This window comes from Phyllobates terribilis, unplaced genomic scaffold, assembly GCF_046119375.1.
Source record: "Phyllobates terribilis strain yellow unplaced genomic scaffold, ASM4611937v1 Scaffold_4__5_contigs__length_816908805, whole genome shotgun sequence".
NCBI lineage: Eukaryota > Metazoa > Chordata > Amphibia > Anura > Dendrobatidae > Phyllobates > Phyllobates terribilis.
In genome coordinates, this window is record NW_027362764.1 from 750,060,919 (window position 1) to 750,077,290 (window position 16,372).

The 16,372-nt window shown below is 46.4% G+C and overlaps 1 protein-coding gene across 2 annotated transcripts in view; it reads right to left on the minus strand.

Annotated features, from left to right (window-relative positions):
* LOC141264516 (uncharacterized) overlaps positions 1 to 16,372 on the minus strand; it is a 232,666-nt gene that overhangs the window by 127,165 nt on the left and 89,129 nt on the right. For both annotated transcript variants that reach the window (XM_073676796.1, XM_073676798.1), the window contains exons 8-9: positions 14,520 to 14,610; positions 13,333 to 13,361 (exon numbers count right to left, since the gene is read on the minus strand). In XM_073676796.1, the coding sequence (XP_073532897.1) occupies positions 13,333 to 13,361; positions 14,520 to 14,610 (120 nt within the window). The remainder of the gene's footprint in view (positions 1 to 13,332; positions 13,362 to 14,519; positions 14,611 to 16,372) is intronic.

Below are 16,372 nucleotides of genomic sequence, written 5' to 3' on the forward strand. Positions count from 1 at the left end.
TACTTCTTCTCCCCACTCTCCTCTCCATAGAGTATAATAAACTGTGTAATCTGATATCTCGCTGTGCTGGCAGTCCATCTTGTCAGAACAAGGTGGGGTTGAGCTGTTCTTTTCAGAGTGGATGACAAGTCGAGGGAAAGGGGAAGAAGTGGCTCATAAATGGAGAAGGAAGCAGATTTCTCTGATGACAAATATTGCAAATGTTCCAATAGACGCTTGTACTATTGATTTATGCTAAATTTGTTGAAAGAACAGTTCCCTTTTAAATGACTGGCAAAGAGATTATGTATGTTCCACTTAACTGTAAAAGTCGGAAGTGTGATAAAAGAATCAGAAGTTATGTAACAGTGACTAACTGCATTGACATTTCTGCCCACTCTTCACACCATTTATATCACTGACAATAATGATACTAAAAGCAAGACAGGAATGAGCAATAGAGCTGAGAAGTCTTACTCATACCAAAATGTGTCCCAATCCCTTACGAAGAGAGTTTATTCATTTTCTACTTTCAATTAATGGTGGGTATGTAAAGTTTCCAAAAAACTCTGATGGAGTGGGAACCACCTGTACATTGATGGAGTACGAACCAAAATTCATGCATAACTTATACAATCCACAGTAAAAAGAAAAAGGTTTCTGGACTCGTAAATTGCGATCTCTCCACTATTAAATGAATGGGTGCCACTCCACTGCTAGCTGGCAGTACATAGGAGAGGACAAAGAAAAAGAGCTGCCTCTTCTAAGAACATTAAAATTAAAATGAATCATGAGCATTTGTTATGCCGAAAATGTGTCAGGGGTGCATGGAACCAGGCATGTAACTGTTTAAACAAATGCACGAATAAAGGAAACTACATTTTCAATGTTCTTGGAAGTCCCAGCTCAATTCACGAAGAAAGCATCATGATGACTCCAAGTTTGCATACATTTTTGGTAGGAACATGTATGTGATTTTTTGCGCTAAAAAAATCGCAAAACAGTTTGAAGACAGAAATAAAGAGCATTTTTTATTCTGCACAAAATTCATGAACCTCGAGCGCCATTTTGAAGAATTCAGAGCAAAAAATATCAATGAATATAAGAAGACAAAAAAAAGTGACTAAAAAAATGCAAATGATGAATCTGGGCCACATTGCTCCATCAAACCTAGATCTAGTCAAAAATTAGTAAAATACTAATTACAATGGCTTAACCTGCAAAATGTATGCAATTACTCATAGAATCATAGAATGGTAGAGTTGGAATGGACCTCCTGGGTCATCTGGTCCAACCCCCTGCTCAAAGCAGGATTCACTAAATCATCTCAGACAGATGTCTGTCCAGCCTCTGTTTGAAGACGTCCATTGAAGGGGAACTCACCACCTCTCGTGGCAGCCTGTTCCACTCATTAATCACCCTAACTGTCAAAAAGTTTTTCTAATATCTAATCTGTGTCTCCTCCCATTTAGTTTCATCCCATTGCTTCTAGTCTTTCCTTGTGCAAATGAGAATAAAGATGATCCTTCTACAATGTGACAGCCCTTGACATATTTGTATACAGCTATTAAGTCTCCTCTCAGTCTTCTTTTTTGCAAGCTAAACATTCCCAAATCCTGCAACCGTTCCTCATAGGACATGGTTTGCAGACCAGTCACCATTCTGGTCGCTCTTCTCTGAACTTGCTCCAGTTTGTCTATGTCTTTTTTAAAATGTGGTGCCCAAAACTGTACACAGTATTCCAGATGAGGTCTGACCAAAGAGGCGTAAAGACCGATAATGACTTCACGTGATCTAGACTGTATGCTTCTGTTAATACATCCCAGAATTGTATTTGCCTTTTTTGCTGCTGCATCACACTGTTGACTCATGTTCAGTCTATGATCTATTAGTATACCTAAGTCTTTTTCACATGTACTGTTGCTTAGCTCTATTCCTCCCATTCTGTATATGCTTTTTTCATTTTTATTGCCCAGATGTAGTACTTTGCATTTTTCCCTGTTAAAAACCATTCTGTTGGTTGCTGCCCACTGCTCCAGTTTATTTAGGTCTTTTTGAATCCTCTCTCTCTCTTCTCTAGTATTAGCTATCCCTCCTAGCTTTGTGTCATCAGCAAATTTAATCAGTTTACCCTCAATTCCTTCATCTAAATCATTGATAAAGATGTTGAACAATACAGGTCCCAGGACGGAGCCCTGTGGTACCCCACTTGAGACATTCATCCAGCTGGATGTGAAGCCATATACAACCACCCTTTGAGTCCGATCACTAAGCCAGTTATGAATCCACCTAACAGTTGCCTGGTCCATTGCATACTTGGTCATTTTTTCAATAAGGATGGTGTGAGATACTTTGTCAAAATGCTTTGCTGAAGTCAAGATATACTATATCAACAGCATTTCCCTGATCCACCCAGTCAGTGATTCTGTCATAGAAGAAAATTAAGTTAGTCTGACATGACTTGTTAGTTACAAACCCATGCTGACTCTGGTTAATCACTCCATTCTTATCCAGGTACTTACATACATGTTGTTTAATAATTTGTTCAAAGATCTTTCCTGGTATAGAAGTCAGACTCACCGGCCTATAGTTCCCTGGGTCCACCTTCTTCCCCTTTTTGAAGATAGGAACAACATTTGCTCTTCTCCAGTCTTCTGGGACTTCTCCTGTTCTCCAAGAATTTTCAAAGATTATGGAGAGTGGTTCTAAAATTTCTTCTACGATCTCCTTCAGTACTCTGGGGTGTAATTCATCTGGACCTGGAGACTTGAACTCATTTATGTTAGCTAAATATTCCCTCACAATCTTTCTGTTTACAGATAACTTGGATTCCTCTATTCCTTTAAAAGGACAGTGAAGATCAGTTGATGTTACATTTTCTTTCTGAGAGAAAACAGATGCAAAATAGGAATTAAAAAGTTCAGCCTTCTCAACATCCTCTCTTACCATTTCTCCATTTTCATCCTGTAAAAATCCTATAGCATCTTTGACTTTTCTTTTACTTTTGACATACCCCCAAAATCCTTTTTTATTGCTTTTGACATCTCTTGCAAGCCTTAATTCATTGTCAGCTTTAGCTAACCTGATACGTGCCCTGCAGGATCTGCAGACTGCATTATAATCTTCTTTAGATATGCCTCCCTCTTTCCATTTAATAAACATTTCTTTCTTTCTTTTTAGCATGTGTTTAAGTTCTGTGTTCATCCATCCTGGTTTCCTTAAATGCTTCCCATTCTTCCTACTTTTCGGGATTGTTAACGATTGTGCTTTGAGAATCTCATTTTTAAAAATTTCCCATCCTTCCTGGACATTTTTGTCCTTAAGGACATCCAGCCATTGGATCCCTCCTATTCTCTTTCTGAGTCTCTTAAAATCTGCCTTTCTAAAATCTAACCTTGAAGTTTGAGTCTTCACATGTCTTCCTCCTCTAGTTATCCAAAATTCTATAATAGCATGATCGCTGCCTCCTAGGGTCCCAGCCACCTTTACCTCCTCAACCATTTCCTCCCTGTTTATAAGGATTAGATCCAAAGTAGCAGATCCCCTTGTTTTCTCCCCTACCTTTTGGAAGATAAAGTTGTCAGCAAGAGAGGATAAGAATTTGCTTGACCTGTTAGTTTTACTTGAGAGAGATTCCCAACAAATGTCTGGATAGTTGAAATCTCCCATGACCACTACGTCATATTTTTTGGAGAACTTGGTCATTTGATACATAAAGAGTTCATCCATATCTTCAGCTTGCCCAGGTGGCCTGTAGTAAATGCCTACAATGGTGTCCTTTCCGTTGTTCTCTCCTTGTATTCTTACCCAAACAGTTTCCACAGAACTCCCAGTCTCTGAAGCTTCAATCTCTGTGCAGATATACGCTTTTCTAACATACAATGCGACACCTCCTCCTCGTTTATCAAGTCTGTTTCTTGCAAATAAGTTGTATCCTTTTAGCCTTTTATTCCAATCATGTGTATCGTCCCACCAAGTTTCAGTGATTCCAATGACATCATATTTCTTTTCCTGCATTAGTAGTTCCAATTCTCCTTGTTTGTTGCCCATGCTTTGTGCATTTGTATAAAAACATTTTAGTTTGTGATTGGTTTCTCTTCCTCCCATATTTTTATTATTTAAATTGTTTTGTCTTTGTTCTTCCTTTCCACTTTCAGTAGCAGAGATCTCAATAGTATTTGTCAGCTGTATGGCTTTTTCTGGCCTTTTGCTTCCCTTCCCACATTGTTCTAGTTTAAAGCTCTTCTGATGAGTGTAGCAAGGCGACTTCCAAATACATGTTTTCCAGTCTTCGTAAGGTGCACCCCATCTCTAGCAAGTAGTCCATCGTATAGGTAATTCATTCCGTGATCCAGAAATCCAAATCCTTGTTGACGGCACCATCGACGTAGCCAGTTGTTCACCTGTAGAATCTTATTCCACCTCATTGTTCCATGGCCATCCACTGGGAGGATGGATGAGAAGACCACCTGCGCTCCCAATTCTTTCACTTTCTTGCCTAAGTCTTCAAAGTCACTGCAGATGGTTTCCAGGTCCTTTCTTGCGGTGTCATTTGCCCCCACATGTATTAGCAGGAATGGGTAGTGATCTGTAGGTCTGAAGAGTCTTGATATCCTGTCAGACACATCTTTAATTTTTGCTCCTGGAAGACAGCACATTTCTCTTGAGGTTATGTCTGGTCTGCAGATAGCGGCCTCAGTTCCTCTTAACAGGGAATCCCCCATGACCACCACTCTCCGTTTTTTCTTCACAACATTCTTCTTTCTCCATCCAGGAGAATTCTGAGGGCTTACAAGGTTATTCATTGCTGGCAAAGTCTTATTTTGCTGTATTTCTTCATGGTTCTCCTGCGTGAGAGCCTGGTACTGGTTCCTGAGCAGTATGGGTGCTGACTGCCTCTCGATCCTCCTGCTTCTGTGGGTCACATGCTTCCATTCCTCTGTTTCGTCAGGTGCAGTTCGAATTTCTTCTCTTTCTGAATCATGAAGAGATAATTCTGCTCTGTCTAAGAACTCTTCACCTTCCTTAATGATTTTCAAGGTAGTTAACCTCTCTTCTAGATTTCGCAACTTTTCCTCCAACAGGGACACAAGCTTGCATTTCTGGCATGTGAAGTTTGGCTTTTCCACTGGCAAGTCTGTGAACATGTAGCAGGATATGCAGCTCACCAAATGGCTCCTGGACTCTTCCATGTTCTTACTGTTAATGTTCTGAAAACAGTGAAAAAAGCTTCAAAAAAAAGTTTCAAAATGCGCGCGCCTACCGGCGCGTGGTTTACCGATGTCCTCTTTTCAGCTCCAACAGCCAAAATCCAGTGTTCTTTGAGCTCGCGGAGACTCTTCACTTACCCCAAAATGCAGTGGGAATATGCAAATTATCTCCTCAGGACTCCTCCTCCTCCCTCCTCAGCACATCTTGTACTACGCCAAAAAGGCCATGACTGTTAAAGGGTATCTGTCACCAGGCTTTTGCCTCCAAATCTGAGATCAGCATAATGTAGACAGAGAGTGAACCTGAATCCAATGATGTGTCACTTACTGGGCTGCTTGCTGTAGCTTCGATTAAATATATTTTATCAGTAGGGAATTTTCACTAGAGGACTAGTAATCCTGCTGCCTTGTACGCTTCCATATTCTTGATCTCTGTATAACCCCGCCTCCACCAATTGGCGGCTTTCTCTCTATGCACAGTGTACACAGGAAGCTGCCAATCAGTGGTGTGGGCGTGGTTATACAGGGCTCAGCATTCAGAGAACTGCTAGATCTGCAGCAGAGAAAACTGTGATTTTATCAAAATAACAGGTAGCAGCCCAGCAATTACTTCACAGCAAAACCTTCCAAATGCAAGCACCACACCTCAAATCAACTCCAGGCCTTTTATCTGCTTAATTGAGAATTACATAACAAAGGGATTGCCCACACCTGTCCATGAAATAGCATTGGAGTCAATTGTCCAATTACTTTTCATCCCTTTAAAAACAGGGTGGCACATGTTAAGGAGCTGAAACTCCTAAACCCTTCATCCAATTTTAATGTGGATACCCTCAAATGAAAGCTGAAAGTCTGAACTTCAACTGCATCTGAATTGTTTTGTTTAAAATTCATTGTGGTAATGTCTAGAACCAAAATTAGAAAAATGTTGTCTCTGTCCAAATATATATGGACCTAACTGTATATTGCCAGTATGGCTGGTACTTATCTTCTCTGTCCCTGACGCTCTGAAAGACGGATTTTGGTAAGACCTTACCTGTAAAATCCTTTTCAGCGAAGGAAGGAAGGGAGACACAGTCATTACTAGTGGGTAGGCGGAGCCCACATAGGATAGAAACACCTCAGATTAAAAAAGAGTGTTGTCCGGCCCCTCCAGCTTGGGCTCCTCCTACTCCAGCTCTCCAGTCCGTACACAAGCTAAGGAAGAGCAAATATCACCAGCGGAGCAACATAACCCCTTCTGAAGAACTTCAGAGAAAAAACAAGAGACAGGTTATGCATATAACAGAAAAACCACACAGTCCCAGGTACTACTCACTGGACCTGACCACTGCGATGAGCTGGCAATGCTGGAACAGAGCCTTAGCGCGCCGACCTCAGCCCAGATAATCGCTATCAGAGAAGGGTCACGCTGCATCTGAAAACACAACAACACACTTCTGCCATGGGAGGGAGCTGTGTCTCCCTTCCTTCCTTCGCTGAAAAGGATTTTACAGGTAAGGTCTTACCAAAATCCGTCTTTCAGCAGCAGATGGAAGGAAGGGAGACACAGTCATTACTAGTGGGACGTCCCAAAGCAGTCCAAAAATTAAGGGTGGGAAAAAACCAACAGAGGCAGAATCCCAACAACCTAGAAAAATGCGCAACTAGCGATAAATACAAGTTAACGATAACTTAAACTACAGCCGCCTGCAGGACCCTACGTCCTAAGGCTGCATCAGCGGAAGCACTGACGTCCACCTTATAAAACTTTGTAAAAGTGTGGACGGAGCGCCAGGTAGCCGCCCGGCAGAGTTGAGCTGCCGAGGCCCCTTGATGAAAAGCCCACGATGAACCCACAGCTCTCGTGGAGTGAGCTCGAATCTTAATTGGACAAGATTCGCCCTTGAGTCGGTAAGCCTCTAAAATGGCCGACCGAATCCATCGAGCTATAGTGTCCTTGGAAGCTCGTTGACCACGCCGACGACCTGCTGGAATCACAAACAGAGAGTCCGATTTCCGAAAACCTTGAGTAATAGACAAATAGAACTTCAAAGCCCGCACTAAATCCAATGAGTGCAAGGCCCGTTCCTTCGCATTCCTCGGTTCCGGACAGAGCGAGGGCAACACAATATCCTGGTTAACATGGAATTGTGACACCACCTTAGGTAGAAAGTCGCCCCGTGTGCGAAGCACCACGCGATCCGGGAGAAACTCCAGAAAAGGAGGCGAGCAAGAAAGAGCCGCCAGTTTAGAAACCCTTCTCAAAGAGGTGAATGCCACCAAAAAGGCAACCTTCCAAGAAAGCAAAGAAAAGCTAACGGAGTCCATAGGCTCAAAAGGCCCATGTTGAAGAGCCTCCAAGACCAGATTGAGCTGCCAAGGGGACACAAGCGCCTTCCGCGGCGGAAACTGACGGGTTACCCCGCGAAAAAAGGAACGAATGTCCCTACGCGAGGCGATAGCCTTCCGAAACAGCAAGGACAAAGCAGAAACCTGACCCCTCAGAGTGCTAACTGCCAAACCCTTGTCCAGGCCATACTGCAAAAAGGCCAACAAATTGGGAATGGAAAAAATCCTCGGGTTCCTTGAAGAACCCGAACACCATGAAAAGAAGGCCTCCCAAGTCTTGTGATAGATCCTAGTAGTGGCAGGACCCCTGGCAGCACGCAGAGTGGCAATGACTTCGGCTGAAAAACCTTGACGAGTCAAGATTTCGGTCTCAAGAGCCACGCCGTCAAACGCAGAGACTTCAGGTCCGGATGACGAACGGGCCCTTGGGTTAACAGGTCCGGGCGAAGAGGGAGAGGAAGTGGAGGCGCAGCCAGAAGCGACACCAGCGTCGAGAACCACGTCCTCCTTGGCCAGTCTGGGGCTACTAACATAGCCGGGACTCTTTCCAGTCTGATCCGACGCAACACCAGAGGAATTAAGGATATCGGCGGGAACACATAGATTAGCTCGAATTGGTCCCACGGAGCCACCAGAGCATCCAACGCCACAGCCTTCGGGTCCTTGTACCTGGACATGAACGTCGGTAACTTGGTGTTGAACCTTGATGCCATCAAATCCACTTGAGGAGTTCCCCAACGGGAGCACAGCTGTGCAAAAATTTCTGGGTGAAGACTCCATTCTCCGGGATCCACCTTCTCGCGACTGAGGAAGTCCGCCGTGATATTCTGAACTCCCGGAATGTGAATCGCAGAGATGGCTGGCACCTTGGCTTCGGCCCATACCAGGATCCGAGACACTTCCATCATGAGCCTGGAGCTCCTTGTTCCACCTTGATGGTTGATATACGCGACCGCCGTCGCGTTGTCTGTCTGCACTCGGACTGGCAGACCGTTTAAAGGGACCGTCCCGTGTTGGAGGCAAAGGAAAATCGCCCTCAATTCCAGGATGTTGATCGGCAGGACAGACTCTTCCGACGACCATACTCCCTGAATCCAGAGATCGTTCCAGACACCCCCCCAGCCTGACAGGCTGGCATCGGTGGTTATGACCGACCACCTCGGAAGGAGGAAGGACTTCCCCAGGGATAACGCTTCCGGACGTAACCACCATTCTAGAGACTCTCGCACCCTGTGGGAGATGATGACACTGCGATCCAGCGAAGCCTGTGATCGATCCCAACGGTTCAGAACACCTTCGAAGGGACATTGCTGTCGAAGACTTCATAACCTGTACATGTCGAAGAAGACTTGCTTGCTTGTCTGGAGGCAGGGACACCACTGCTCGTACCGTGTCGAAATGCATCCCCAAAAACAGGATTGACTGCGACGGTTCCAGAGACGACTTCTTCCAATTGACCAGCCACCCGAAGTCCTCCAGGAGCTGAAGGGATAGATTGCGAGCCGTCACCGCCTCCTCCTTTGAGGACGCCACAATCAAAAGGTCGTCCAGGTAGGGAAGAACCGTAACCCCCTGTCTTCGAAGGATCGCCATGAGAGTTGCCAGAATTTTTGTAAAAACTCTGGGCTCCGAGGCCAACCCGAATGGTAGGGCCACAAACTGGAAATGGTCCTGACCTATGGCAAAACGAAGGAAGCGTTGGTGGGCCCTTCCGACGGGAACATGCAAATAAGCGTCGCGAATGTCGATTGACACCAAAAAGTCGTTCTGCGACAGGGCCGCCACAACCGAGCGAAGCGACTCCATGCGGAATTTCCGGGTGCGGACATGCCGATTCAATCTTTTGAGATCCAGAATGGGGCGAAATTTGTCCTCCTTTTTGGGGACCACAAAGAGGTTTGAATAAAACCCTCTTCCCCGGTCCTCCGGCGGAACCGGTACCACCACACCCTTCAGCAGAAGGGAATCGACCTCCTGCCGTAGAGCGGCAACTAGCTCGGGCTCTGACGGAATGCGAGATCGGCAAAACCTGTCCGGGGGTCGAGAAAGAAACTCTATGAAGTAGCCTGCTGACACAACCCGCGTCACCCAGGCGTCCGAAACGCGGGACGCCCAAGTCGATTCGAATTGGAGCAGGCGACCCCCCACTCGAGAGTTCTTGAGTGAAAACCTGGCGTCAGTCCGCCTTAGCGGGCTTTTTGTCAGCTTCCCGCTTGTCTTGACAGAAGCTCTGTTTCCAGGGAGTGCGGGATTTCTGAGAAGCCTTTTTTCCTGAAAAAGAGGGACGACCCGATCCCCAAGAGGGCTGACCGGACCGTCCCCTGGACCGAAAGGGCCGCCGACTACTACCGGCACTAGGCCTGCCCGACGCAGAAGCCACAGTTCTTCGCTGTGGTAAGGCCGCTTCTTTTGCCTTTGCCTTGACAATCAGCTCCGTGAGGTCAGATCCAAATAACTGACCACCCTTGTAAGCTAAAGATAGCAAACCTTGCTTGGAAACCGTGTCCCCGGTCCACTGTCTGAGCCACAGTGCTCTTCTGACTGTGACCGCCGAGGATTGCGCCCTGGACAGCAGTGACGCGGTATCCAAACCTGCATCACTGCCATATCGGGCCGCATCCCCCAACAACTTGAAAAGCCCATCTACCTCGGATAGCGGGGATCCATCCTGCTACGCCGTCCGTAGACGGTCCAACCAGCTTAGGGAAGCTTTACAAGCACACATAGATCCTAGCACCGCTCTGAATCCATGACCCGCGGCCTCGTAGATGGACTTCGCTGCCATCTCCGTTTTTCTGTCCAGCGGATCCTGCAGACTCGCCTTCCCTTTAACAGGCAGTAATGAGGATTTGCTAAGCTGGGATAAAGGGACATCCACTTCAGGAGAAGGAATCCAATTATCAATCAACTCCGTGGAACACGGATACAGTGCCTCAAAAAACCGTGTTCCCTGAAAACGTTTATCTGGACACAGGCGTTCCTTCTCCACTGCCCCACTAAGCTCATCCAGAGATGGTAATGCCAAGCGCGACCTATGCGACTCCTGAAACATCCGGGCCGACTTACCAGGACGTCTAGTTACCTCCTCCGGAAACTGTAACGCCTCCCTCATGGCTTGCCCCTGCCGATCCTCCTTATCCGAATCGGACATCTCCCCATCTGAGCTTGAAGGGGAACCCTCCATAACAGAGATCTCCGAGTCGCTGCGCGGGGAGGGCAGTACCGGCCTGTGGCGCTTCCTGCCATGAGAGGATCTAGCTGACACCCAATAGCCTAGAAGGTCAGACAGGCCATCAATAGAACGAGTGAGGGCCTCCATTTTGACCACTGCCCCATCACCGAAACCCCCGACCGCTGCGCTTGACGCAGTCGAGGACTCCTGCGTGTCAGACACGCGAGACTGATCCTGTAGCGGACCTGGGAGACGGTCCGCACCTCCTGGACCCTGATCTGACATGCCCTCACACAGTATATGGCAAGTTAAACCTGTCAGTAAGTAGGACAGTGTGGTTTCTTAAAAGAAAGCTGAAGGGTTAAAGCTCTTAAAGAGAGAGCTACCCCAGCTGACCCCCAATTAAGGGATAACTGCCTAATAAGGGGTTAATGTCGCAGACTCCCCACAACCTCTGTGAAATGAAAAGGATGTGCGAGCCCCAGACAAAAAAAGGAACCTCTATATGAGGTAATAGCTGCAGGACAGCACAGTCTGCCACCTTATTGTGCCTCAGAAAGGTGCCCTGCGCTGAGGGGGTGAGGGGTTAAGCTTCTGCCCTGACAGGCAGAAGCGACTCACCCAGTTGGCCGCGGTGCAGTGTTCCTTCGGTCTGTCGGGAGGAGAGGAGAGTGAGGAGCCCGATGGAAGCCGTTCAGTAATGGCCGCCGCGCTGTGAGGAGAGAGAAACCGGAAGAGGAGGGGCAGGAGAAAGCGTGCGCTCAGAGCGCTTCCTGCCCGCGAAAGACCGGGAAGGCGCGAAGCCACGCCCCCCGCCGGCTTCAAAAAAAGCGCGCGCGACTCCTCCGCTCTCCGCTCCTGCCCCGCTTCCATGTCCTGCAGGCATCCACCTGCGGACAAAAAAACACAAGTCACCACCTGAATACATGTAGCAGCGGCTGCCGCAGCAGCCGCTGAAGCACTCAAAACACATTATCATGCTGAGTACTCACCCAGCTGAGCGCCACAGGGACCCCCAGGGATTTGTGGCGCTGTGCCCAAGCTTCCCCCCAGGGCGGAGAACGCAGTGACCCCAGATGCGCGGTTTGCGTCCCCGCCAGGGAAGCATCCCTCATCCCCCGGGGCCGGCAGGGTTCTGCAGGGACCTCTCTCAAAGGGTAATGCAGATCCGCCAAGGGAGGGGTGGGGGTCCAGCAGCGCTGAGACCCCTGAGACCTCAAGACCACGGAGGTCCAAGTCTCTGTCCGATAAAAATAAAAATTTTTCTGAGGAGCTGCTTCCAGCAGCGACCATCCTCTGTGACCTCAAATTTTAGACTGGAGAGCTGGAGTAGGAGGAGCCCAAGCTGGAGGGGCCGGACAACACTCTTTTTTAATCTGAGGTGTTTCTATCCTATGTGGGCTCCGCCTACCCACTAGTAATGACTGTGTCTCCCTTCCTTCCATCTGCTGCTGAAACTCTTGCCCGGGGCACTCTCTTCATCTTACATCCTCTGTCCCATCTAGGCCCGTTACCTCTGTCAGTATAAACTCTCGGACGTACTGCTAGGCGTCCTGACCCAGGGCCCGTCTCTGACCGATCACTCTGTTCTTTCAGTCACTGCTCTCTTGTTCTCTCCACCAGGATCTTGCTATCCTCAGGCTTTGTCACCCCTCTCATTAGGGACACCGACGTCATGCGGCACTGCTCACATTAGACCTTATGTCTTTTCTCTACGCACACTGGGCCCTTTATGACGTTCTAACAGGAAACTCTCTCTTTCTTTTCCGCTTAGCCCCTCTCACTCTGGGCTAGTCCCAAACATTAACTCTTGCTATCCTTACTGTCAGCAATTCACAATATCAACATCATTAACGCACATCACAGTTCACATTACACATCAGAATAACACTTCTTTCTTCAAGGGGGAATGTGAGAAATATGTTCATCTCCTTACAAGGCCTACTAGGAAGAAACTGCCCTATAGAGTGGAGGAATGGGGCGTGTGTACCCCTGAGAACCAAGGAATTGGGGACAGTGTCTTCAGTACCTTGGAAGGGCACCACACCACCAACCAGTGTATCTGATGCTGATTATTACTTACCGAAGATGTGGGGGCGGACATATCAGCCGCACAGGGGCTCAGCAGGTAAGGGGGGGTCATTTCCTCCTCCAAAGCTGGTGGAATTTTGCATTATGATGAGCTATTGGACTACAAAGGGTCTATATATTGTTCTTGAACAGGGGCCCTTGTCTGTCTGTGTCCGCGAGTGAGAAGATGTAAATGTAAAAAGTTATTACAATGCAAACTAAATGTGAGTTTGATTTTACCCTCCCTCCTGGACTCCAATTTCCATCTGGTGGGTTACTGTGTACCACACAACAGGGAAACCTTACAGGCAAGGTGTCAGCCTCATCTGTTTCACTGTTTCTGGGAAGGTTCGGGAGAGGTTTTGACCACGGCCATCTTGGAAGGCAAGTTCCTGAATGGCGTCAACCCGCGTATCACAGGTATAGCTTAATTTCTAGCAAATGATCACAAAAACAAAAGAATTGCATGCCACTTTTTTGCTGCTGAAATGTACTAAGCAGAAGTACAAAAGAAGATGACGATTTATAACTCATCAAAAAAAAAAAAAAAAAAGAAATTTCTTTGCTTACTGGAGATTTGGCCTGTGTCCCTTTGAAACCTGTTTAACAAGAGAAAGAAAGAGAAATGATAAGTTGTAAGATCTGACGCACCTACTATATAATGAAGAACACAAAGTGACTGGTGATGAATCGTTATATAAACATTTTTTTATTGGACCTTCCTTGCAGCCACCTACTATTACCCTGGGAAATGCTGCTTTCTGCCCTCTGTAGCTCTCTCTTTCCGTCCTTGGGAGAGAAAAGCAGCACAACTCTTCAGCCATTTGCCTCTCCCTTGTTGAGGGGAAACACGATTTCAGTCCACAAGAAAGTGTATATGTCATGATTCCTCCACTCAGTGTGTCTTGGACGCAGTGAGTGACATCTAAGTTGTCCAATCTAGTGCAGTGGCGTGCTGAGCTGTCAGTATTTTGATAGACAACTTATTCGTCCAATCTGAGACTGGGAAATGCTGAGCTCCTTCAGGTGTTCCCTGTTCTAAATGATTACCCAGCTACTTAGCTAAGCTGTCAGCCCCAGATCTCATAGCATTTGCTCAGTGGTGCTTTGCCTTGTATTCCTGTGCTCGGTTTGTAGATCTATTGTTGCCTGACCCTGTTCTGACCATCCATTTGCCTTGCCCCTTTGCTCTGATCCGCTATCTTTCTGGTATTTTGACCTCGGACCATTAACTGACTACACCTTTGTCTTTTCACTTTTGTTTACTATGTGCTCTCTTGGTATCTGACACTGGAAAGTTTGACTACCCTGCCTCACGGCTTGTTCTGAGTAGTGACTAGCGTCACAGTATAGAGCCCAACTTAGGCTAAAATTCCACTTGTCAGCAGCTTTATAGCACAGAAGAACTTTAATAAGATGAATTTTGGGATTTAAAAAAAACAACCTTTCAGCCACACATAAACAATGTAGGCACGAGCGTTCATACTGAAATCATCCCATAGGTCTAGTGCTGTGCAAATACCGTGCTGGAAATATTAACTAATCCATATGGCAATCAATTTCTAGAATTCAGCATAGCAGGGGACCTGGGTATTATTTTTAATGCCATAATGTTGGTAAGTAGTGCAATCAAATAGGTCATTTATATATCATTTTATTAAATGTAATTCTCAGAAAAGCTTCTTAACTATTCATTTTCAATTCCCGGAGCTGCAGCTTTAATGTATTCATACACTACAATGTTTGCTCTGTCTAACCTGAGGTCTGTGGTTCCACAAGGTTTAGGTAAAAATGCTGCTTTCGGTTTGCCCGATCTTTAGTATGAAATTGATCCAAAGCCAGGCAGGCCTAAGGACGACATAATAAGAAATATGTTAAATTATCTCCTAAGCATGTGCACTGGCTACAATCCACACCAATTATTAAATACCCCTACATAAAGTATACCCCTAAATGAAATACGTAATTCCTCTGTTTCAGTTTTTGCAAATTCTTCTCAGACAATTCTTAGTTCCATCTTGTTTTCAACCAGTTTTTTGAAGCATACATAAGTTAATCCCCCTCCGTTCTCAGGTAGTTGTAACTATGTGTTGTGGGTTTATTGAATATTTTGGTCCTTTTTCTTTCCCTCTGTACATCCTTGAAATGTACATTGTCTCTCTCCATTATTGCTCTTCCTGGGGAGATTTAAGAGCTGTACTGTGACCCAATCAGATGTTTTATCCCGGCTCCTATCCTCCTCCAAAGGGCTTATATATGCAGATGATATTTTTTATTTTATGTGTAACTGCTCCTGACCCTTCACATCCCCAAAAATATGAACTGCCAACAAATCTTAATTTCCTCCTGAACTCAGATAAGTTTTTTATTGAAAATGTCCCCATTCCTCTACTATGAACCACCTTGTTTTTGCCACACAATACAACTGGCAGGTCTCCCAATCAATGTTGACAATGTCTGGACAGATCCAGCAGTGTGATCTCACAAGATCAAGAGACCATCTGATAGGAGCTTCTGTATTCCCTCTGTGACTACTTCTGCATCATGTGACTTCTGACATGGTTTTTGGAGCAGTCCCTTATAGTATATATACTGATCAAGGTCCCAGGACAGGCACTGCAAGCAGCAGCAGGGGGCATACAGGTACTGGGACAGATGCTGCAAGCAACAGAAGAGGTGATACAGAAGCAAAGAAAAACACCAAAAGCTACATCAGAGGGTATTCAGAAACTAGGATAGATGCCACAAGCAACAGGAGAAGGGTATAGAAGCCGGAACAGACACTGCAGCAGAGGGGATACAGGGGCCAGGAGAGATGCGGCAAACAGCAGGAGAGGGATATAGAAGCTGGATCAGTAACTGCAAGCAGCATCAGAAGGTACACAGAGGCCAGGAAAATTGTTGCAAGCAACAGGGGAGGGATACATAAGCAGGAGTAGACACTGCAAGCAGCTGTAATGGGGATACAGAATCTGGGATAAATGTCACAAGCAGGAGGAGGAGAGGGAATACAGAAGCAAGGGCAGAGTGCAAGCAGCAGAAGATGGGATGCAGAAGCAAGGACAGAGTGTAAGCAGCAGAAGAAGGGATGCAGAATCAAGGACAAAGTGCAAACAGCAGAAGAAGGGATGCAAAAGCAAGAACAGAGTGCAAGCAGCAGAAGAGGGAATGCAGAAACAAGGACTGAGTGCAAGCAGCAGAAGAGGGGATGCAGAAGCAAGGACAGAATGCAAGCAGCAGAAGAGGGGATGCAGAAGCAAGGACAGAGTTCAAGCAGCAGAAGAGGGGATGCAGAAGCAAGGACAGAGTGCAAGCAGCAGAAGAGGGGATGCAGAAGCATGGACAGAGTGCAAGCATCAGAAGAAGGGATGCAGAAGCAATAACAGAGTGCAAGCATCAGAAGAGAGAATGCAGAAACAAGGACAGAGTGCAAGCAGAAGAAGAGGGGATTCAGAAGCAAGGACAGAGTGCAAGCAGCAGAAGAGGGGATGCAGAAGCAGGGACAGCGCAAGCAGCAATAGAGGGGATGCAGAAGCAAGGACAGAGTGCAAGCAGCAGAAGACAGAATGCAGAAACAAGGACAGAGTGCAAGCAGCAGAAGAAGGGATGC